We start from the raw sequence: 22,735 nt of genomic DNA on the forward strand, positions 1-22,735 counted from the left end.
CATGTTTCATGAAACATTATTTATAGTAAAAGTTATGAAAGACATTTAAGATAAACAGTGAACCAAAAAGCCAATGAGAAAAGATGAGTTTTGATATATGATTTAAATAATGTTTATTTTAGGATGGGATCTAAAACCTAATGACAACAGGAACAGGTGTGATCACCTTAACATGTTAATCATCAGCAGGATGTAGACAGAAGTGAGTCTGTTGGACGTCCAGTCAGTGCACTGATGTGTTCCGTGTGCCGTGTTTGTTCTGAGCTGAACAGTAGTATCATCCACTGTGTGTCAGATTGGTCTTGTTGATGGTCAGGTCTGGTCCAGTCTGAAATGGATTCAGGAGTCCTTCAGTGTCCTTCAGTGTGTTTTCTGTGTTTTGTCTCTAGTCAAGTCAAGTCAAGTCAAGTCACCTTTATTTATATAGCGCTTTTAACAATACAGATTGTGACAAAGCAGCTGTTCAAATAGTATACGATATCGCTGGAAATTAAGTGAATTAAGTCTCCAACTGAAGCTGTCCCTGGGAGTGTCCCCATTTTACTGTACGTTCAAGCCTGACCAATATACAGTATCAAAACAGACATTTGTTATCATCAGTTATCAAAACAGACATTGTTATCGTTTTTAAGGTACACTGTAAAAAATAAAAAACACAATTTGTTGAGTCAGCTTAAAGTAATTTGTTACCCTGCTGCCTTAAACTTTTAAGTTCAGTCAACTAAAATAAGTTTAGTCAACTTGAAATGTTAAGTTGTACTAAGTAACAACTTAGAAATTTGTGTTTGCTAAACTTAACAGATGGGTAAGTAACCCAGCTGCCTTAAAATTTCAAGCTGATTCAACTCAAATATCTAAGTTGTCACTTAGTACAATTTAACAACATTTGTATGTACTTTAAAGCATTCCTAAAAGTTTCACTGTCACAACATAGTAATTTCCACAAACACATCTTAACTGTCACATGGCAAAGGTACACCCAGTTATAAAAGAAATAAATAACACCAAACCAAATAATAATAATAAAAAAGATTCCTCATAATCATATGTTTATTGTCTTCATGTTTCATGTGTAGAATCGTATTTTGCAGTAAAAGTTATGATGGACACTCTAGATAAACACTGAACCAAAAGCCAAAGAGAAAAGATGAGTTTAGTATATAATTTGAGTCATTTTTGGATGGGATCTAAAGCCTGATGAAAACAGAAACAGGTGTGAACACCTTTAAATGCTAATAGTCAGCAGGTCATAGACAGAAATGAGTCTGCTGGACGTCCAGCAGCACTGATGTGTTCTGTGTGCCGTGTTTGTTCTGAGCTGTACAGTAGTATCGTCCACTGTGTGTCAGTTTGATGTTGTTGATGGTCAGGTCTGGTCCGGTCTGAACTGGATTCAGAGGTCTTTCAATGTCTCTGTACCAGGTGTAGTTCACTGCTGGGTTTGCATCACTGCTGCAGCTCAGAGTCACTGAACGACCCTCCACAACTAAACCAGCTGGATTTACAGACACGGATATGTTTTTAGGAGCATCTGATGGAGGAGAAGATGATTTAGGCCTCCCCAATATATAGTGTTATTATTTTACTAATTTTTTTTAAATAATCAGAAATTTGTGTTAGCACTGTGAAATAACACTAATGGATGTATGTGAAATATTTAGTGGGAAAAACATGCTTTTCTTATAGTACTGATAGAGTTGGCATGTACACTGCACACTTATTTGCTGGTTTATTACATTAAATATTACAAATATTTTTTTTCAAGTTTTATATATAAAGTCTAAATCCTCATCTAATATAGTAATGATTGTTAATAAATTATTAAAGACTCCTAATACTCACACTGGACGTCCAGCAGCACTGATGTGTTCTGTGTGCCGTGTTTGTTCTGAGCTGTACAGTAGTATCGTCCACTGTGTGTCGGGTTGGTCTTGTTGATGGTCAGGTTTGGTCCGGTCTGAACTGGATTCAAGAGTCCTTCAGTGTCTCTGTACCAGGTGTAGTTCACTGCTGGGTTTGCATCACTGCTGCAGCTCAGAGTCACTGAACGACCCTCCACAACTAAACCAGCTGGATTTATCCACAACGATGTGTTTTTAGGAGCATCTGATGGGGAGAATTTAGACTATTGCATTGTAATTCATAGTAGTATTTATCGATCAGCTTTAAATTATATAATTCCTGTCTTACACTGAACTCGTAGCGTATGGGACTGCTGTGTTGTGATCTGCTGCTGTAGCTGGTGTGTTGCAGTGCAGGTGAAAGTGACTCCATGATGACGGTGAGAAACTGTGAAGTTTAGATCAGAGATGAGCTCAGTTTGGTTCTGATACTGCCGTTCTGTGATGTTCTCATTAAGAGATGAGCTCCATGTGAGATTTGGTGAATGAAAGGGACAGAAGATCTTAGTAGAGCAGCGCAGACTCACTGAACTTCCCTCCATCACCTCCTGCAGATCCTTAAAGACACTCACTATGGGTTTGGGTGGAGATCCTGAAAAACACATATAGATGCAGTTAAATATTAGATCATATGGATTATGATGTCCAATAATGAAGGTACATTACTATTGTACAGCAGCAAGAACAATTTGATACTCACCTAAGACAGCAATTTGAACTTGGGAGAATGTAGGTGCTATGTAGCTATATTTCAGTGCACTATTGCCCTCAATTCTGAAGTAATATGACCCATTATGACTCTGACTGACATTATCGAAGCGTGTGCTGCAGTTTTTCTGTGTCGCAGTGCCAAATATTTCTCCTTTTAACAGTCCAGTGTTGGGGCTGCTGGAGTTAAACACTTTAACTGTACCGTCTTTAAACCACATTCTCTTTGCACTATCAGTGAGTAAATATTCATATTGTTGATTAATATCAAATGTGCAGGGTATGAAAACACAGGATCCTTGTAGAGCTTCTACTGCCTGTGGCAGACTGATACTGAAACCACAAAAAACACCTAAAACACAAAGAGACATTAAGGAAGTAATCATACAGAATTTTTAATGCAGAACAGATTTCTACTGCACTTATTGCTTGTCAGTCTCATAAAATTCATAAAGTTTTCTTATAGTACTGATAGAGTTGGCATGTACACTGCACACTTATTTGCTGATTTATTATATTAAATATTACAAATATTTTTTTCAAGTTTTATATATAAAGTCTAAATCCTCATCTAATATATTAATGATTGTTAATAAATTATTAAAGACTCCTAATACTCACACTGGACGTCCAGCAGCACTGATGTGTTCTGTGTGCCGTGTTTGTTCTGAGCTGTACAGTAGTATCGTCCTCTGTGTGTTGGATTGGTCTTGTAGATGGTCAGGTTTGGTCCGGTCTGAACTGGATTCAGGAGTCTTTCAGTGTCTCTGTACCAGGTGTAGTTCACTGCTGGGTTTGCATCACTGCTGCAGCTCAGAGTCACTGCACGACCCTCCACAACTAAACCAGCTGGATTTACAGTTACAGATGTGTTTTTAGGAGCATCTAATAGAAGAGAAAATGATTTAGGCCTCCCAAATATATAGTATTATTATTTTACACATTTTTTTTAAATAATCAGAAATTTGTGTTAACACTGTGAAATAACACTAATGAAAGTATGTGAAATATTTAGTGGGAAAAACGTCTCAGTTACGTATGGTAACCCTCATTCCCTGATGGAGGGAACGGAGACGTTGTGTCGAGTGTACTACACTAGGGGACGCTCTTGGGAGCCCAAACACCTCTGAGAACTTTGAGAAAAGGCCAATGAAATTGGGTGTGCAGAATTTGCATAGCTGGCCACGCCCCCGGGCATCCCATCCCAGGTCAGTTAGCCCGCCTCCTCTGGGTTGCTCATTTAGAAACCTGTCGAGGGTTCTAGGTAACCTACTGACGAGCTGACGTTGCCACCTTCCTGCAAGAACTTTGACTGTTGGACGGGTCTGGCCGGAGGTCCGGCTGTTGCGGAGCCTCAGCAGTTCTGCAGGGGGCTGTCCGTGGTGACGATCAGGCGGGGATTGTCGGGGGTACAGGGCCGGAGCCCAACCCACGCCTGAGGCCAGATATATGATGGCCTCTGTCTGCTTTTTTTTTTATATTACCGTGAATAACTGGCGTGCAAATTCTATCACGGTGTAGCAGAATGGACTGACCTGGGAATTGGGGGTTCGACAAGTGGACTTCTTAACTTCCCGCATTTCTGCCAGGTTAAGCCACAGGTGGCGCTCCTGGACCAACAAAGTGGACATCGCCCTTCCCAAAGCCTGCGCTGCCTTTCATAGCTCAGAGAGCATAATCGGTCGCTGAACACAGTTCCTGTAGCTCTAGGCGTGCAGGGCGGACACAGCTTGTCCAGAAGCCTTTGCCTGGAGAGAACTTACAGGCCCTGGACTGGAGCCTTGGATCCCATCAAGCGGCGGCTTTTTGCAGGGAGATGCTGGACCCTCATCGAGGGTGATGAAGGAGGAGGAGTTGGTATATCGCGTTCCAGCCGAAACTAGAGCCTTCCGCGATTTCATCAACTTCTCGTGGACTTCCGGGGAACATGCACCGGAAACGAGCGTGACGCTCGTTACCCAGATGTCTGTTGTTCAGCTCCTCCTTGGCACGCGACTCATGAGCAAAGCGCGCCCATGGTCATGTTTTCGCAAGCAAAACATGGACCAGCAACGAGCGCTGCATTAGCGTGAGCATAGCCCAACACTGAACACAGCGATCGTGTCGATCGTTTGGGGAGGTACCAGAAGGACAAGGAAAGAAAGGCATGTTTATCAACACACAATCCCAACTGTGCCAGCTCTTTTAAGAGGAAGATTTGCTCTTCAAGATCGCCACTGAAGCACCCAGGGGAACTCTAACAACACTTATCTGTGTTTGAGAAGGGAGAGACCGCTGCTTGTGCCATAGATCCAACGATGAAGTAGTGAATGGTGCAGCTTCTAATGGCCTATTTATACCTGGATGCCCCGGGGGCGTGGCCAGCTATGCAAATTCTGCACACCCAATTTCATTGGCCTTTTCTCAAAGTTGTCAGAGGTGTTTGGGCTCCCAAGAGCGACCACTAGTGTCGTACGCTCGACACAACGTTGGAGAGAACGACAGATAGGCAACATGCTTTTCTTATAGTACTGATGGAGTTGGCATGTACACTGCACACTTATTTGCTGGTTTATTACATTAAATATTACAAATAATTTTTTCAAGTTTTATAATTAAAAAAAGTTTAAATCCTCATCTAATATACTAATGACTATGAATAAATTATTAAAAATTATTAAAGACTCTTAATACTCACACTGGACGTCCAGCAGCACTGATGTGTTCTGTGTGCCGTGTTTGTTCTCAGCTGTACAGTAGTATCGTCCTCTGTGTGTCGGGTTGGTGTTGTTGATGATCAGGTCTGGTCCGGTCTGAACTGGATTCAGGAGTCTTTTAGTGTCTCTGTACCAGGTGTAGTTCACTGCTGGGTTTGCATCACTGCTGCAGCTCAGCGTCACTGCACGACCCTCCACAACTAAACCAGCTGGATTTACAGTTACAGATGTGTTTTTAGGAGCATCTAATAGAAGAGAAAATGATTTAGGTCTCCCAAATATATAGTATTATTATTTTACACATTGTAAAAAAAAATCATGAAGTTGTTAACACTGTAAAATAACACAAATGTAAGTATGGGAAATATTTAGTGGGAAAAACATGCTTTTCATATAGTACTAATGGAGTTGGCATGCACACTTATTGTTGTTTTAATATATTAAATATTACAAATAATTATTTTATTTCAAGTTTCTCTGTGCTACTACGCATCATACAGTATTATAAGAAGCGGGAACGCGAGAAGCGATACTGCCCATCTTTCTAAACCGTAAAAAACATTGTGAGGATCACAACTGAAGAGGTGGGACACGAGCCGTGGAATAGCCCACTCCTATTGTGTACATCTTACAAATTTGAGTCCAATACGGAGGAAAACCCCCTCCGCCCCACTGTGTATATTATTAGAAGTAGGAGAGCGAGAGGCGACACTGCCCATCTTCCAAACTATAGTCCAATTCGTAACACTGTGTGAAGTACTGACTGCCAATTGCATGCCAAAAATTATAGTTAGTAAGAAGAAACATATTCACTTAGTAATGGCAACATAAAGTGCACTAACAAACTGAAGGTTCGTAAGGAACTGCAGAGTAAATAAGGAGTTTAGTGAGGCAAAAAAATAAAACTCTTTTAAATCAAGAAGACATGAGATCTCAGGGTTTCGATCTATTCTTTCTAACGTCGATGACTTACCTGAGGTCCTGTCTCTGCCTCGAGCGAGGCCGCTGCCCAGCACCCCGGCTTCTCGGAGGCGGGGCTCTAGCAGCTTTGCTCGCCTTCTGATCTTGCTGCCAGCTGGGTCCAGCAGCAGGCACAGGTACAGGTGCGAGAGCGGAAGGACGCTTCCTGCGGCGAGGGATATAGTGCTCGAACGCTGCTGACTTAACCTTCGCCTCTCTGAATTCACGGACTACCGTGTCAACGTGTCCTCTAGCCCTGACAGATTAAGCCACAAATGCCTCTCCGTAACAATAAGTGCTGCAATCTGAGGCATCTTCATGTATCCGCTGTCTTCCAACCCCTTTATATTAGCATAATTAGACTTGCTGGGGGGGAAGACGCGAGCAGAAAAGGGATTCCTCCATGACCTCAGCAGCTCGCTGTGAAGCTCAGGGAGAAATGGAAAGCTCGGAGGAGCGGAGCGTCTATGACCCGCTAGGAAGCGCTCATCCAGGCAACTACTGGGAGCACAACCAGTACTGTTTTTCCGCCGACTAGTCCAGGCTTAGCCTGGCGGTGGCGCAGGTCATGACATCCAAAAGTTCCCCATAGCCGGGTGACGAGGAGGAGGCGAGTTGAGATGTAACATCAGCCTCGACCCCTGTCACGTCTGTCTCCTCGGAGCTAGACCGGCCCAGTAACATGCTCTCTGCCGAAACGGAAGAAACCAGGGACCGGGCTTCCGGATTCGGTTCGAGAGCAACCGAACTGGCGACTGAGGATTGGGAAAGGGAAAGACCCGTACCAAGCGCGTCGGCCAGATCTAACTGCGAGCCCCACGAGTGCAGACGGCGTTCTGCCTTGGCAGCAGTGGGTCCAGCTCTACAGGGCATGGGCGCTTGGCTTCCGTCCTCTGTGAACAGAGCCAAGCATGAACGCAGCTGCTTCACCATAAAGGAATCACAGTGAACACAGCCGGCTCCCTTGAGAGCTCACCGTGCATACTGTGCTCCAAGACACATTACACACAGCTCATGGGGATCGCTGGGTGTAATAAATCTGTTGCACGGTGGAACACATTTCTTAAAATTCCACTCATTCATTGTTTTTTTTTTTTTTTGCTCACACGCACACACAAACAAACAGCTCCTGAAGACAAGAAGCTGATGATGTTTTCTACAGGTGCCCTTGTATATTCACGGTCACACCAATAGCGTTTGTGCGTTTGTTCCCATTCGAAAGGGAATCTCAACACTAGTATTCTGATGAATATGAATAAATTATTATAACACTTTAATTATTATAACACTAAATTATTATGAATCCTAACACTCACACTGGACGTCCAGCAGCACTGATGTGTTCTGTGTGCCGTGTTTGTTCTGAGCTGTACAGTAGTATCGTCCACTGTGTGTCGGGTCGGTGTTGATGGTCAGGTTTGGTCCGGTCTGAACTGGATTCAGGAGTTCTTCAGTGTCTCTGTACCAGGTGTAGTTCACTGCTGGGTTTGCATCACTGCTGCAGCTCAGAGTCACTGAACGACCCTCCACAACTAAACCAGCTGGATTTATCCACAACGATGTGTTTTTAGGAGCATCTGATGGAAGAGAAAATCATTTAGATTATGTTGCAATATGCAGTAATTATAGATGATCATTCAGCTTTAAATTATGGAATAATCCCTGTCTTACACTGAACTCGTAGCATATGGGACTGCTGTGTTGTGATCTGCTGCTGTAGCTGGTGTGTTGCAGTGCAGGTGAAAGTGACTCCATGATGACGGTGAGAAACTGTGAAGTTCAGATCAGAGATGAGCTCAGTTTGGTTCTGATACTGCCGTTCTGTGATGTTCTCATTGAGAGATGAGCTCCATGTGAGATTTGGTGAATGAAAGGGACAGAAGATCTTAGTAGAGCAGCGAAGACTCACTGAACTTCCCTCCATCACCTCCTGCAGATCCTTAAAGACACTCACTATGGGTTTGGGTGGAGATCCTGAAAAACACATATAGATGCAGTTAAATATTAGATCATATGGATTATGATGTCCAATAATGAAGGTACATTACTATTGTACAGCAGCAAGAACAATTTGATACTCACCTAAGACAGCAATTTGAACTTGGGAGAATGTAGGTGCTATGTAGCTATATTTCAGTGCACTATTGGCCTCAATTCTGAAGTAATATGACCCATTATGACTCTGACTGACATTATCGAAGCGTGTGCTGCAGTTTTTCTGTGTCGCAGTGCCAAATATTTCTCCTTTTAACAGTCCAGTGTTGGGGCTGCTGGAGTTAAACACTTTAACTGTACCGTCTTTAAACCACATTCTCTTTGCACTATCAGTGAGTAAATATTCATATTGTTGATCAATATCAAATGTGCAGGGTATGAAAACACAGGATCCTTGTAGAGCTTCTACTGTCTGTGGCAGACTGATACTGAAACCACAAAAAACACCTAAAACACAAAGAGACATTAAGGAAGTAATCATACAGAATTTTTAATGCAGAACAGATTTCTACTGCACTTATTGCTCGTCAGTCTCATAAAGTTCACATAAAAGTGCTTTCATAATAATAATTCAGCTTGTTAAAAAGAGAAATAATCAATAAGAATGAGACCTTGTATCAGAGATCCCATGAGGAGGAACGTCACCAGTGTTTCCATCATTTACATTCACCTTACAGCAGAATATACAAACACAAATAAAAACACACAATTATATTATATTAATTAACAATAAAGCACAGTTATATCTGCTCTATCACAACTTACATGCTAAATTCCTAAAACTATTTCAAATGTAAATAAGTGTAAAACTTTGCTTATCTTGAAGACATTTTAAACCTAAACAGCCGAAAATTTCAAAACCTCTAAAGGTTTAGTTTTGTGTGTGAATGACTTACCAGAGAAGTGTTGAAGATGAGAGAAACCGAGAAACCCAGCGATGCTTTTACACTGGATGGAGGAAGAGGTGTATGTGAAAATAACACATTTTAGCTTGTTTTAGACTTTCTGTAACTTCTTCTTTTTTTCGGTCAGAACCAGATAACAATAGCCCGACCAAGAAATACAGAAGTATGAAACTTACCGAATATTCAACACTTTTTGATACTAGGGAACTTTGGTGTGAGATTTAGTGCTCAGTTTTCAAATAATTAAAAATAATTTTAGATATTTACAAAAACGTGTTGAATCGCAGTTGAAACACAATCCTAAGGAAGAAATAAACATCTACACACTGACCAGAGCAGAAGACATGAACTGCTACTAGACCATCAGTACAATGAGCCTTTAGTCAAATTGTCAGAGAATAATACTAATAAAGTAATGTAGTTGATGTTAATATTGCTAACATGAAATGTTTTATTAGAGATGCTTTTGCGATGATGCCAAAAATGATTCAACAACTCTTTGTTGATTCTTACTTTGAACATTTCTGAATACTGAACTCTCAAACATACGCTGTGATTACAGTACAGTCTGTGTTCTTTTAAACACTGTTTTTCAACCCTCTGAACTGGTGGCAGCATGTTATCACTACACGATTTATCAAACGGAAAATCGTATTATACGGTCAGGCACTAAGCGCACTGATACAGTATGGGAGCGTGAGTTACAGGGAATTTGAAAGACGGCAGGATTGTAGCAGTGCCAAATTTTTCTCTTTTAAATGGTCCAGTGATCAAACTGATACTGTAGTTAAACACTATAATGTGAGGTTTTCCTTCTTTAAACCATGTTCTCTTTGCATCATCAGTGAGGTTATATTCATATTGTTGATTGATTCAGATGTGCAGGGAATGAAAACACAGGATCTTTGTAGAGCTTCAACTCGCCTGAAGAAACACCTAAAAAACACAACCAGAAGGAATGAATCATGCAAAGTGTCTATGCAGAACAAACTTCTGTGTTCCCTTATTGCTCTTCAGTCTCATAAAGGTCACATATAATACAGAATTGACAATGAAGCAAATATAATATAATATAATTTTGTGACTTTGAATTTAGAGCTCTTATGTTGGTGTAAACTCATATTATCTCTACTATTTTGCATATAAAATAATAAATGTCAAGAATACAGAACATTACTAGAACAAATTACTTTGTTTAGAAGAATAAAGAATAAAAACTGGACATGCCCGAACATGTTTCGAAAATCAAAGTGTCTAAACAGCTGAACTTCTCAAATCTATGGCAGTAAGGTGTAATATTTACTGTGAAAAAACTGTGTAAATGATTTACCCGAAAAGAGAGTTGAAGATGAGAGAAATCCTCTCGTAGGTGTGTATGGAAATAACACGTCTTAACTAGTATTAGAGTTATCACCACTTCCCTTTTAGTCAGACCAAAGCATTAGAGAGCTGAGCAAAACACTGTAGTGTGTGTATCTTGCATGAGGCCTCTGTGGCATAACTTTGTGGCATAAACTTTTGACTTTAAATCAATACGAGCTAAATAACACTCTGGTGCTTCTTTTTAAACAGTGTTTTTTAACCGTCTGTACCAGTGGCAGCACAAGTTATCACTACACAATTTATTAAACTGAGAATTGTATTATACGGGCAGGCACTAAGTGCACTGATACAGTATGATACAGCGTCACTTACAGGGAATTTGAATGATGGGAGAATTACTGAGAATCGTCAGCACGTTGTTGTGTGGTGTAGTTTTTCTGTGTAGCAGTGCCAGATATTTCTATTTTTACCTGTCCAGCGTTGGGTCTGCTGGAGTCAAACACTAGTATTTCATCTTTAAACCACGTTTTCATATTGTTGATCAATATCAAATGTGCAGGGTATGAAAACAACAGATCCTTGTAGAGCTGGAAGACTGATATTAAAATCACAAAAAACACCTACTACAAACTTTTGTGGCGCTTATTGCTCAGTCTCATTACAGGAGAAGTCCACTTCCTAAACAAAGATTCACATATAATGTACTCACCCCGTTGTCATCCAAGATGTTCATGTCTTTCTTTCTTCAGTTTCAGCATTTTGCTCCATATAATATAGCATAGACTTAAAGGCTTTGGAGCACAGAGTTTTTCAATTGTATATGAAATATATATTTTCTAAAAACATGTTTTAATCTAAAACTAAGATTTTTTTTAAGGCCATGAATTTAAACAAGCTGTGTTTCTAAATTTGAGGTTGGTATCTCAAAAAATGAGAGAAGGGTATTCCTGCACAACCAGAGGCTGCCGTTTCAGGGCCGCATTTCTAGGACCCTATAGTTTTTTTTATTTTATTTTATTTTATTTTATTTTATTTTATTTTATTTTATTTTATTTATTTTGTGTATGTATGTATGTATGTATGTATTAGCAGCTCATACTATTTGATAGCACTTGCTATTCAGTACTGTGTATTATTATTTTTTAAGTAAATATGTAGTTGTATACACTTAGCCAACTCCTAACCCTAAACATACCTGTTGGTAACCCTCAAAATATTTAACCTAATTTATTTGAATATATTCTGTATATATTCTGGTTTTAAATTCAGTTTGCTTGAAAAGAAAGATTATGTCCTTCCAAGACTTAGTTCAGTTCATTAGGCTCAGCGTAGCACGTCTGATATGTGACACACTTGCAGTCCTGAAACCGCTTGTGCAGGAACATACTATTGAAAAATGACCTTTCTGTGAGATTTTGTTTGGGTGCAGTACCAAACATTTCCACTAGATTAAATTCATTTCCCATTCATCTCAAAGCGGTCATTTTTGCCCATAAACAGTACTAGTGTGACTATTCTTAAAATATCATTTAGCCTTTTCGATTCACATTCAAGAATTTCAGTTCATATATATATATATATATATATATATATATAAACTGTGTGTTTTTAATTCAATAATCTTTTTTTTTTTTTTTTGCTGTTCACATTGCAAGTGCCAAACATTTACCAAGTTTCAGATTATTCTGATGAAGTAAAAAATTCTAAAAAACCAAAACAAATTTAAAAAGCAATTGCTTTTTTTAGTGTGTTAAAATGAAAATATTAAATACAATTAAAAATGTTTTTAGTATTTGTTAAATGCAGTTGTATTTATTATATATTCTCATATTTATTTAGTTTTATTTTTTGTTTTTAATTTAATTAAATCTTAAAAAGGATTTAATTACACATTGCTGCAGTTGGTCTGATAATCCGTATCATGCATACTTCCTCATTTTGACCCCTTAATTACTGCCTTCAGCTATATTTTAGTATAATTTCTGTAATGTGCTTTTTTTTAAATATGAATTTTGTTATAATATTGTTTTTGAAGTACTTGCTAGTTACAGAGGTCACTAATAAGTTTTTTTGTCATAATGTGCAAAAATCCTAATAATCAGCCTAAACATCAAAATAATTATTAATCTTAATAATAGTGTATGGAACCAACAACAATTACAAAACAAAACCATTCCAAAATGTATTGTCTGCATTTTATTAATTCATAGATAATAACAAATCAGATTTCAATTATATTTGACCACTCAAGTAAGAAAATGTCCCGTTTCCATTTCAGAAATCTGCTCAACTCAAACCAGAGACAGAACATTTCAACCTCCTGTTTTTTATTTTTAAAACCTTTTCATTCAGTCCCCTGTAGTCTATGCCTCCTGGTAATCATGTTTATCAGCTTCATGTTTTGTGTGTAGAAACAGACTTTACAGTAAAAGTTATGAAAGACACTCCAGATAAACAGAGAACCAAAAACCAAAGAAAAAAGTTTTGATATATGATTTGAATAATGTTGATTTTAGAATAGGATTCAAAGCCTGATGAAAACAGACACAGATGTGATCACCTTCACATGTTAATCATCAGCACGTAGACAGAAATTATTCTGTTGGACGTCCAGCAGCACTGATGTGTTCTGTGTGCCGTGTTTGTTCTGAGCTGTACAGTAGTATCGTCCACTGTGTGTAAGGTTGATGTTGTTGATGGTCAGTTTTGGTCTGGCCTGAACTGGATTCAGGAGTCTTTCATTGTCTCTGTACCAGGTGTAGCTCACTGCTGGGTTTGCATCACTGCTGCAGCTCAGAGTCACTGAACGACCCTTCAGAGCTAAACCAGCTACAGACACGGATGTGTTTTTAGGAGCATCTGACGGAGGAAAAAACATTCAGGTGATTCTGTTATGATTAACATCAATAATTATAGATGATTAATAATCAGAATAGATTGATATAATTCCTGTCTTACACTGAACTCGTAGTGTACGGGACTCTTGTGTTGTGATCTGCTGCTGTAGCTGGTGTGTTGCAGTGCAGGTGAAAGTGACTCCATGATGACGGCGAGAAACTGTGAAGTTCAGATCAGAGATGAGCTCAGTTTGGCTCTGATACTGCCGATCTGTGATGTTCTCATTGAGAGATGAGCTCCATTTGAGATTTGGTGGATGAAAGGGACAGAAGATCTTAGTAGAGCAGCGCAGACTCACTGAACTTCCCTCTATCACCTCCATCAGCTTTTTCTGATCCTTAAAGATGCTCACTGTGGGTTTGGGTGGAGATCCTGAAACACTCATAGAAATAAAATCCAGGGTAATATGGATTGTAATATTCAATAATGAAGGTACATATTGTACAGTAGTCGATTTCTTTATGTAGAGTCACACTATAGAAGCAGCATGAACAATATGACACTCACCTAAGACGGAAATTTGAACTTGGGAGAATGTAGGTGCTTTGTAGCTATATTTCAGTAAACCATTGGCCTCAATTCTGAAGTAATATGACCCATTATGACTCTGACTGACATTATCGAAGCGTATGCTGCATTTTTTCTGTGCAGCAGTGCCAAATATTTCTCCTTTTAACAGTCCAGTGTTGGGGCTGCTGGAGTTAAACACTTTAGCTGTACCGTCTTTAAACCACATTCTCTTTGCACTATCAGTGAGTAAATATTCATATTGTTGATTAATATCAAATGTGCAGCATATGAAAACACAGGATCCTTGTAGAGCTTCTACTCTCTTTGGCAGACTGATACTGAAACCACAAAAACACCTAAACATATGCAAACACAGACAAACAGAATGAAGTAATCATACAAAGTTAATATGCAGAACAAACGTCTGCAGCATTTATTGCTCTTTAGTCTCACAAATGTCACATGAAAGTACTTTTATAATAATAATTAATTGTACATATGTTATCACTTTAACATATCTTTCATACATTTAAAATTCCCTTGCATAATTTGTATATAGCACATCTGTACTTGCATGATATTGTCTATTGTGTATTGTCTTTCACATATTTATTCTAATAACTTGTTTATTTGTCTGTTGTTTGTGTCTTTATGCATATTTATTCTGATCACTTGTGATCTTGTCTGTGCACTGAAAGCTTCTGTCACCAAGACAAATTCCTTGCGTGTGTAAGCACACTTGGCAATAAAGCTCTTTCTGATTCTGATTCTGATAATTCAGCTTGTTAAAAAGAGTAATAATTGGTAAGAACGAGACCTTGTATCAGAGATCCAGCGAGGAGGAGCGTCACCAGTGTTTCCATCATTTACATTCACCTTACAGCAGAATATACAAATAAAACACAAATAAAAACACACAATTGTATATTATATTATAATAATTGACAATAAAGCACATATCTTGTCTATCGCCGTTATAAACTATTTCACATAAGAAATGTCAAGAATTTTTTGAATGTCTTACCAGAGAAGTGTTGAATATGAGAGAAACCGAGCTCTACTGTGAAAATAACACATTTTGCCTTGTTTTAAGAGTTTCTGTAACTTCCACGTTTTCAGTCAGAACCAAATAACAATAGCTTGACCTGTTAAATACAGAAGTATGAAGCTTATTGAATATTCAACACTTTTTGATAATAGAGAGCTTGGTGTGAGATTCATTGTTCAGTTTTCATGCTGATGTTGAATCACATTTGAAACACAGTCCTAAGACAGGAAAAAAGAAACATTTACACACTGACCAAGCATGAGGCCTCTGTAGTTTTGTTGCGTGAACTTCTACTTTGAACTTATTTTGGTGAACCGTGTAATTAAAGTAATGTAGTTGATGTAAGATTGCCAACATTAAATGTTTTATTAGTGATGCTTTAGCTGTGCTCCTTCGTGTGGAACTGAATGAATACAGCGAGGCCAGAAATCTTTGTTCTGATTAGGGAACTCACAAACATACATTGTGATTACAGAGCAGTCTATATTCTTTTGAAGTGTTTTTCAAGTCTCTAGTCGACGCAGCTCAGTTCGCAGTCGGACTGAATGATTCTTGAATTCTGCTCTGAACTGGTGGCAGAATTCAAGTTACCACTACACAACTTATCAAACTGAAAACCATATTATTCAGATAAGCACTTAAGTGCACTGATACAGTATAAGAGTGTGAGTATAATCACATGTATGGATGCACCAAGAGAACCAAGAGAACCAAACGCATGAGCTCAGTTTGGCTCTTACGCTGCCGTTCTATGATGTTCTGATTGAGAGATGAGTTCCATGTGAGAGATGGGTTTTCTTAAGTTAAAACACGATTTACCGCTGGCTTCAAGTCTAAAGAAATATGACCCATTATGACTCTGACTGACATTATCAAAGGGTCTGGTGCCATTTTGTTTTGTGTAGAGGTGCCAAATATTTCTCCTTTAGGGCCCTATGAAATTCATTTTATTTTTTCCAAATTCCGTTTTTTCAAACTCCTTTTTAATGGTAAATTAAATTGTATTAATCAAAGAGCATGTCTAATTAATTCAAATCATGAAATTATACAATTTCACATCAATTTAATAAAGGTTTAACAAAAATGACATGCTTAAGGCCCTAAGAAATGTTTTATTTTTTCTCACCATGTTTTATTGCCCTCAGAAATTCTGTGTTGTGTATTTAAAATGTTCTGGTTATCAAATGAAGGCATTTATCTTTTAATTATTGAAAAATTTTTGGCAAACAAAAGGGAATATTTAAATGGTATTTTTGCGGCGTAATATTTACAGATACTAGTCCATATTGTGGTTTGATTTGAGTGTAATGACATACTTTTGATTAATTCATTCAAACTTTGACAAATTCCGTGACATTTCGCGTTATTCAGTAAATTCCTTTTTTATGACTGGATTCCGCGATTCCGTCCACATTTTCCGCATCGCGGAAATCATAGGGCCCTACTCCTTTAAGCAGTCCAGTGTTGGGGCTGCTGGAGTCAAACACTTTAATTACAGGGTTTCCTTCTTTATACCACATTCTCTTTCACTATCATTGAAATAATGTTCATATTGTTGATTGATATCAAATGCGCAGGGTATGAAAACACAGGATCCTTGTAGAGCTGCTACTGTGGCAGACTGATATTAAAAAAAAAAAAACACCTAAAACACAAAGAGAAGTAATTATGCAGAGTTTGCATTATGCAGAACAAACTTCTGCAGCACTTATTGCTCTTCAGTCTCATAAAGGTCACATGAAAGTGCTTTCATAATAATAATTCAGCTTGTTAAAAAGAGGAATAATCAATAATTTCAGAGATCCATTGAGAAGGAACATCACCAGTGTTGCCCAAAACACAGTCCAATAATAAAGCGAAACCTCTCAGAGCTGAAGCACTAGATGCGTGTGTGTGAAAATAACACAACTGCTGTTTTTGCCACTTTTTGAGTTTTTCTGCTTCCCCTTTAGTCAGAACTCAGTAACAATAGTCTGACCAAGAAAAACTTAAGTATGAAGTGTGTATCCTGTGTGAGGTCATTCAGTTTATGCAGAATCATCACGATCATCACTAGAATCATCACAAACAATCAGCTCACAATACAACACAAATGCATATGTTCGTTATTTAACCTGATTAAACCCAAAATTAGCATTAACAGCTGGAAAAACATACAGTAGTCTCCATATATAGGTTATATCTACACACATACTGGCGTTTCCTCTGAACTACAGAGCGAGCGTCTGTCTGCATTAATTAATTCCTCATGAGGTAGAAGAACACTGAGAACAATATAGAGGGAGAGAGAGAGAGAGAGCAGCTGAATGTGTGTAAATGACTTGTTCCTGTTTGTGTTTGTGTAATTGCTGTGCTGTTTAGTTAATTTGAGAGGAGTCTGAACACTCATTATACTGGAGCTGCTTCTTTAGCTTAATAAGAATCAACTCATGCAGAAATATTCATGTTTTAATTAGAAGACGAGTGTGTGTGTGTTTGCACAGCCTTTACTCAACCTACTCTATCTACCTATCTATCTTTAGTTCTGTTATTATATAGTTCTAACTATCATAGATCTGTTGGATCTATTAAAAAGAGCAACATACACGTTCATCTTTTTTGTTTCAGGGAAGAAAAAGTCATAGAGGTTTGGGTGAGTAAATGATGTTTTGATTATTCAGCCTAATTTTCCTCTCCAAAAAACACTTACTATTTTTGCTCCCCAAAAATATCTAAAATGAACATTTTAAAACTCCCACAAAGGCAATAGAATCTGAAATTGCCAACAGCTAATGCTCTCCGTGAGGAGAAAAACAGCATGATAAACAACTAGGAAATGCCTTGATGATGTGAAAATGCAGAGAGTTTAGTGTGAGAGTTTAGAGGACAGAAAATATGGAAGTCAATAGAAAATGACAGAAAAACCAAATGTTTGTGTGTGTATGCTTAAAGCTAAAGCAGGACTCGTTCGATTGTTTGTCTGCTGAACGCCATATATCATCTATACGCGGCACGAACCTCAGAGCCCAAAGGACCCGTGCGATAACAGCCATTAGACCTCTAGACATCTGCCTGAACGCATTATTGCGTCGCAAGCTTCTCCCGCTCTAATCTCAGCGGCTCCAGAAAGAAACGTTTTATTTATCGGAATGATTTTATCAGAATCGGTGAGGGACCCTGCTGTCTATTAAGCACACTAGAATACACACACCACGTCTAGTGAGCAAGTGAGATGAGGGTCGTCTGAGGTCGAGCGGTTTGTGCTTGTGTCCCACAGGCAGACGCTCTCCTTTACTTCAGCCTGGAAGGTTGTTCCCGACATAAAACCTGACGGAGAAGAACTTACCCAAGGCAGTTGTGTGTGTATGTGTTTGTGTGTGAGTGTCCACTGTCTGTATATGTTTCATAGCATTTTCAATCCACGTACTCCAAATGTCCCTTTTCCTCTATGAATAAGCGCATTAACACACTAGGTTTGTGTGAGTTCACTAAACTCGGCAGAGAACAATGACAGTAATTAGTCAATTTTTCAGCATTATAAATGATATAATCAGCAGCAATTCAGAAATCTCACAGGACACTTCTAAGATCATTAGATGTAATTAATATGATGCATATAATGACAATGTCCTTTATGTGGTGATGATGATGATAATGATGAAGGATGTAATCAGGAATCGTCAAACTATCTATCAATATCTATAACTATAGTCTATCTATTTAATTATCGATCAATCATCTATCTATAGTCTATCTGTCTATTGATCAAACATCTGTCGTTTAATTGTCTATCTATAGCCTGTCTGTCTATCTATCTATCTATCGATTGTCTATCTATCAATCTGTCTATAGTCTATGTATTTGTAGTCTATCTATCTATCCATCTATCGATCTAGACATCCATCCATCCGTCGTCTAGTAATCATAATCATAAAAGTTTACAAAAAATTATACATTTACAAAAATGCCTTACTGATTTTTTTTTTTTTTTTTTAAATAATCTGTATTGTATAGTTACGGTGTTAAACAGGACAATAACAGAATCAGTGAGGCAAACTTCATCAACTATGTGGCAAACTTAAATTCTCTAAAATCACTGTAGTGTCAGTATGCAGGATTCATCTTATACTGTGCTCTGTAGTGACCAGTACACTAGCACTGAATTCAGAATAGCTTACTAGCATTCTGCTTTTACTCTTTCTGCCATATGTTTATAAAAATAGCATGTAATAGTATTCTGAATTCAACCTGCTAGTCCATTGAGCAGTCAGAGGTCAGCGAGAGGAACCCGACTGCGCTGAGAAGCACAAACTGTTTCTGTTTCTGTCAGAACAGGAGTGATGAGAAAGCAGCGGGAGAGCTGAATGTCTGCATGTGTTCCAGAACGCTGCCTCCTGCTGGACACAGACACACACACAAAGACCGTCTGTAGGAGGCTCATGCGTGCGTCTCATTAACCCCGTGTGCTCCTCAGATCCGCGTGGGCGGGAGAGGTCGTCTGCACGTGTCTTCGGAGGAACATCATGAGCATCAGCGTGTTTTACAACCAGTGTTTTGTCTGCTGAGAGCGTCGGCACGGATCCTCCACACAAACACATGCCGGCTGCTGTTTGGAGTCATTTAGATGGTACGCCCACAGTCCATTCACTGCCTGCCTGATGCACATTACACACAGAAATGGAAATCACCAGCAGATTTCTCAGTTTAACCCATTTCTAGTCGTTCGAGTGATCAGGTTTATATCAATAAAAATGTGTTTGCAAGTTACCAGGCTCAAATAATGAGCAAAAAGGTAACGATTTGTAAATTAATTGTTCTTTTGAGTTAGATCTTTTTAAGCTGATCACGCACTGGGAATGAACCAATAATGCAGAAACTTTTCAGCCAAGAAATGTAAATTGATTTTAGTTTTGTTTAATGTAAATGCAAATTGTATTGAAGTTCTTAGTTCACCCAAAAAAAGAAAATGTGCTGAATGTGCTTTCCTTCAGGCTATCCAAAGATGCAGATGAGTTTGTTTCTTCAACAGATCTGGAGAAATGTTTCATTGCATCACTTGCTCACCAACGGATCCTTTGCAGTGAATGGGTGCCGTCAGAATGAGAGTCCAAACAGCTGATAAAAACATCACAATAATCCACAAGTAATTCGCACCACTCCAGTCCATCTGTTAATGTCTTGAGAAGCCAAAGCTGCATGTTTGTAAGAAACAAAAGACATTTTTAAGATGGTTGCAAACCATTATTTACAACTCACAGTTCAGTTTCACACATGCTGAAGTAGGGCTGTGGTGTGATTTCAATTATTAAAAGTATTTCATTGCAGTCATAAAAGTTATTGCAGAGATTTCTTGGCACATTTGCACTGTTTCCTCATTTGCATAATTCATTTAGTGAATCAAGTGCTAAAAGTGTGCAAACAAATCAACGGCCTCAGTTTGTTCTTAGTGTTCTTAGCTCCCCTCGTGCGTTCGGCTGCACATGACGCCTTTAATTAGCGTGTCATGTCAATTAAACTTTAATTAAAAGTTACATTTCGTGCAACTTGTGTAGATTTGTGTCATTTGTGTGAACTGGAGCCTTCATGGGCAGTTTAAGCTGAGATCAGATGCTGGAGAAGACTGACACGCATCGCTCATGATGAAAGCGGGGGTTTGATTGGCTCGTAATGAAGTTGTCACGCACAATCAGAGCTCACATCTACAAATCCCCTGCGGCCGTCACGCTGGACATGACAGCAGTGATGGATGATGGGAGAAAACATGGTGTTATGGGAGCCCAGGAGGTGCGTGACAACAGGAGGTCAGCAGCTCCATCTGATCAGGTTTGGTAAGCGGATTGATTACATGAACTCAATCACAGAATCATCTCACGCACTCAGTCGCATTACTGATAACAGCTAACTGGAAAAGTTATGAACGTTCTTCCAGTAACATTAATAGAATGTTCATTCAAAGTGTGAAACTTTAATGATGTTCTCAAAAGGTTAGAACAAGAACTTCATTTATAACGTTGTTCCTGGAACCTTTTTTTTTAAATGTTACCACTTCTTTTAGAACATTCAGAAGTAACATTCCAATAATGTCTGCAAAATTATGAAATGGAATGTTCTCTTAACACTCATGCAACCAAGACAGAACGTTTTTTAAACATTTAAAATACAGGATGTTTGGAATGTTCAGAGAACATTCAGAAATAACCTGTTCATAACCTAATGGGAACATTAGAAAACGTTCTTGCAACTAATTTTTTGTTTGTTGCCCAGGTTACAAATTTAGATTATTATAATGTTATGAGAACATGGTTTTGAAATGTTTCTAAAATGCCGAAATGTCCATTTTTCTTAGGTTAACGGTATTTAAAGGTTACAAAAACATTTCCTAAACATTATTTTCACTTAAAATATAATGGTATTTTTTCTTTTCAGAATTTTTTCTTTTTGTCATGATTATAACATTTTTTAAAGTACGTTTCTTACAACATTTCACTTGGTTTACACCACATATGTGACCCTGGGCCACAAAACCAGTCTTAAGTAACACATGTATATTTGTATTAGCCAAAAATACATTGTATGGGTCAAGAGTATCAGTTTTTCTTCTGTGCCAAAAATCATTCGAATATTCGAATATGATGTTCTGTGAAGATATTTTGTAAATTCTCTACCATAAATATATCAAAACGTAATTTTTGATAAATAATATGCATTGCTAAGAACTTCATTTGGACAACTTTAAAGGCGATATTTAGATTTTTTTTTTTTGTATCTCAGCCAAATATTACTTTAAGAACAATTTGTCCAAACATTTGTATAACTTTTAAAAAACATTTCCAATTTAAATAACTTGTAAAATATAAACAATTAAAATGAATCACAAGAAAAACTTATTTTTCTGTATGTCCTCTGTCCATTAGCATCAAAGAATTGTCAACATGCAAATATGTTGTTCAGTTATTAAAATATTATCTTAAAATCTGTTGTTTGGCTGACAAAAGAAGTTTGTGAATCTCTGAATTACAGTATGTTTGTTTATTGCTGCTGTTTTAATTGCTTTCTTCAAATGCCAAATGTTTCTCTTTCTCGTTTTAACAGAAACACGTCCGAAATGCCTGTGTTCCGGTGCTGTTTGGACATAATTACAGGAAGACGCCTGCATTTCCTCTGAAGTTTGGCCTGTGATCGTCCCTCTAGATGAAGATAACAGCGCTTTAAAGCAGATGAAAAGTTCCCAATTGTTCTTATACCCATTTTCATATTCAAATGTTATTTGCTCAGTGTGTTAAAGTTGATCTTCAAGCAGACAAACCTGATGATTTCACACACTGTTAGACACCAACATGAGTTTATATGGAACCTCTTTGTTTTTACAGCAAGACAATACATGCAAAACCATTGTTTTTTCATGCACTGGTCAAGATGTTGGGCTTTTTGGCTTTTCATAACATATTGTTTCAGACTGGTGGAAAGAAAAAATTCATAATACACATTTAAGTGTTAGTTTTTAAGTGTTGCACTTTTATCTATTAGCATCTGTAGATTTCATTTACAGCACTTTTCTTTAAAGGCAGTGGTTTTTTTCTCAGTTCAGCAGCACTTGCATACACCAAACTTTACTGTTGTAATCCTATCAATATTCTTGAAAGTTTGTTCATAAATCATTCAGATTTATATCTTATTTTATTCCTAAAAACATGGTGAAAATGTTTTTTTTTTCTGGCAGTTGGCAGTATTTTCTGATCTAAAGAATGATAAAAGAGAGATCCAAAACTCCCTTTTATAAAACTTCTAATATGTCAACAACACGAAACAAAG

At 38.1% G+C, this 22,735-nt stretch overlaps 2 protein-coding genes and 1 long non-coding RNA gene across 3 annotated transcripts in view; 1 reads left to right on the forward strand and 2 right to left on the reverse strand.

Annotated features, from left to right (window-relative positions):
• Window positions 1-22,009, forward strand: part of LOC127164451 (uncharacterized) — an 85,317-nt gene extending 63,308 nt beyond the window's left edge. The window contains exons 15-16 of the long non-coding RNA XR_007827651.1: window positions 19,398-19,550; window positions 19,953-22,009. This is a non-coding gene — a long non-coding RNA (uncharacterized LOC127164451). The remainder of the gene's footprint in view (window positions 1-19,397; window positions 19,551-19,952) is intronic.
• Window positions 156-9,214, reverse strand: LOC127164444 (sialoadhesin-like). Its single transcript, XM_051108405.1, has 11 exons — window positions 9,157-9,214; window positions 8,872-8,930; window positions 8,348-8,707; window positions 7,937-8,239; window positions 7,582-7,842; window positions 5,287-5,550; window positions 3,231-3,494; window positions 2,602-2,961; window positions 2,191-2,493; window positions 1,843-2,106; window positions 156-1,531 (listed from the first exon to the last, which is right to left on the reverse strand). Exons 2-11 carry the CDS (start codon window positions 8,918-8,920, stop codon window positions 1,248-1,250), a joined length of 2,712 nt encoding a protein of 903 aa, XP_050964362.1. The 5' UTR covers window positions 8,921-8,930; window positions 9,157-9,214; the 3' UTR covers window positions 156-1,247.
• On the reverse strand, window positions 12,688-14,976 carry LOC127164448 (sialic acid-binding Ig-like lectin 14). Its single transcript, XM_051108412.1, has 4 exons — window positions 14,921-14,976; window positions 13,894-14,772; window positions 13,447-13,758; window positions 12,688-13,347 (listed from the first exon to the last, which is right to left on the reverse strand). Exons 2-4 carry the CDS (start codon window positions 14,258-14,260, stop codon window positions 13,058-13,060), a joined length of 969 nt encoding a protein of 322 aa, XP_050964369.1. The 5' UTR covers window positions 14,261-14,772; window positions 14,921-14,976; the 3' UTR covers window positions 12,688-13,057.
• Window positions 22,010-22,735: the final 726 nt, after the last annotated feature.

This window comes from Labeo rohita, chromosome 4, assembly GCF_022985175.1.
Source record: "Labeo rohita strain BAU-BD-2019 chromosome 4, IGBB_LRoh.1.0, whole genome shotgun sequence".
Taxonomy (NCBI): domain Eukaryota; kingdom Metazoa; phylum Chordata; class Actinopteri; order Cypriniformes; family Cyprinidae; genus Labeo; species Labeo rohita.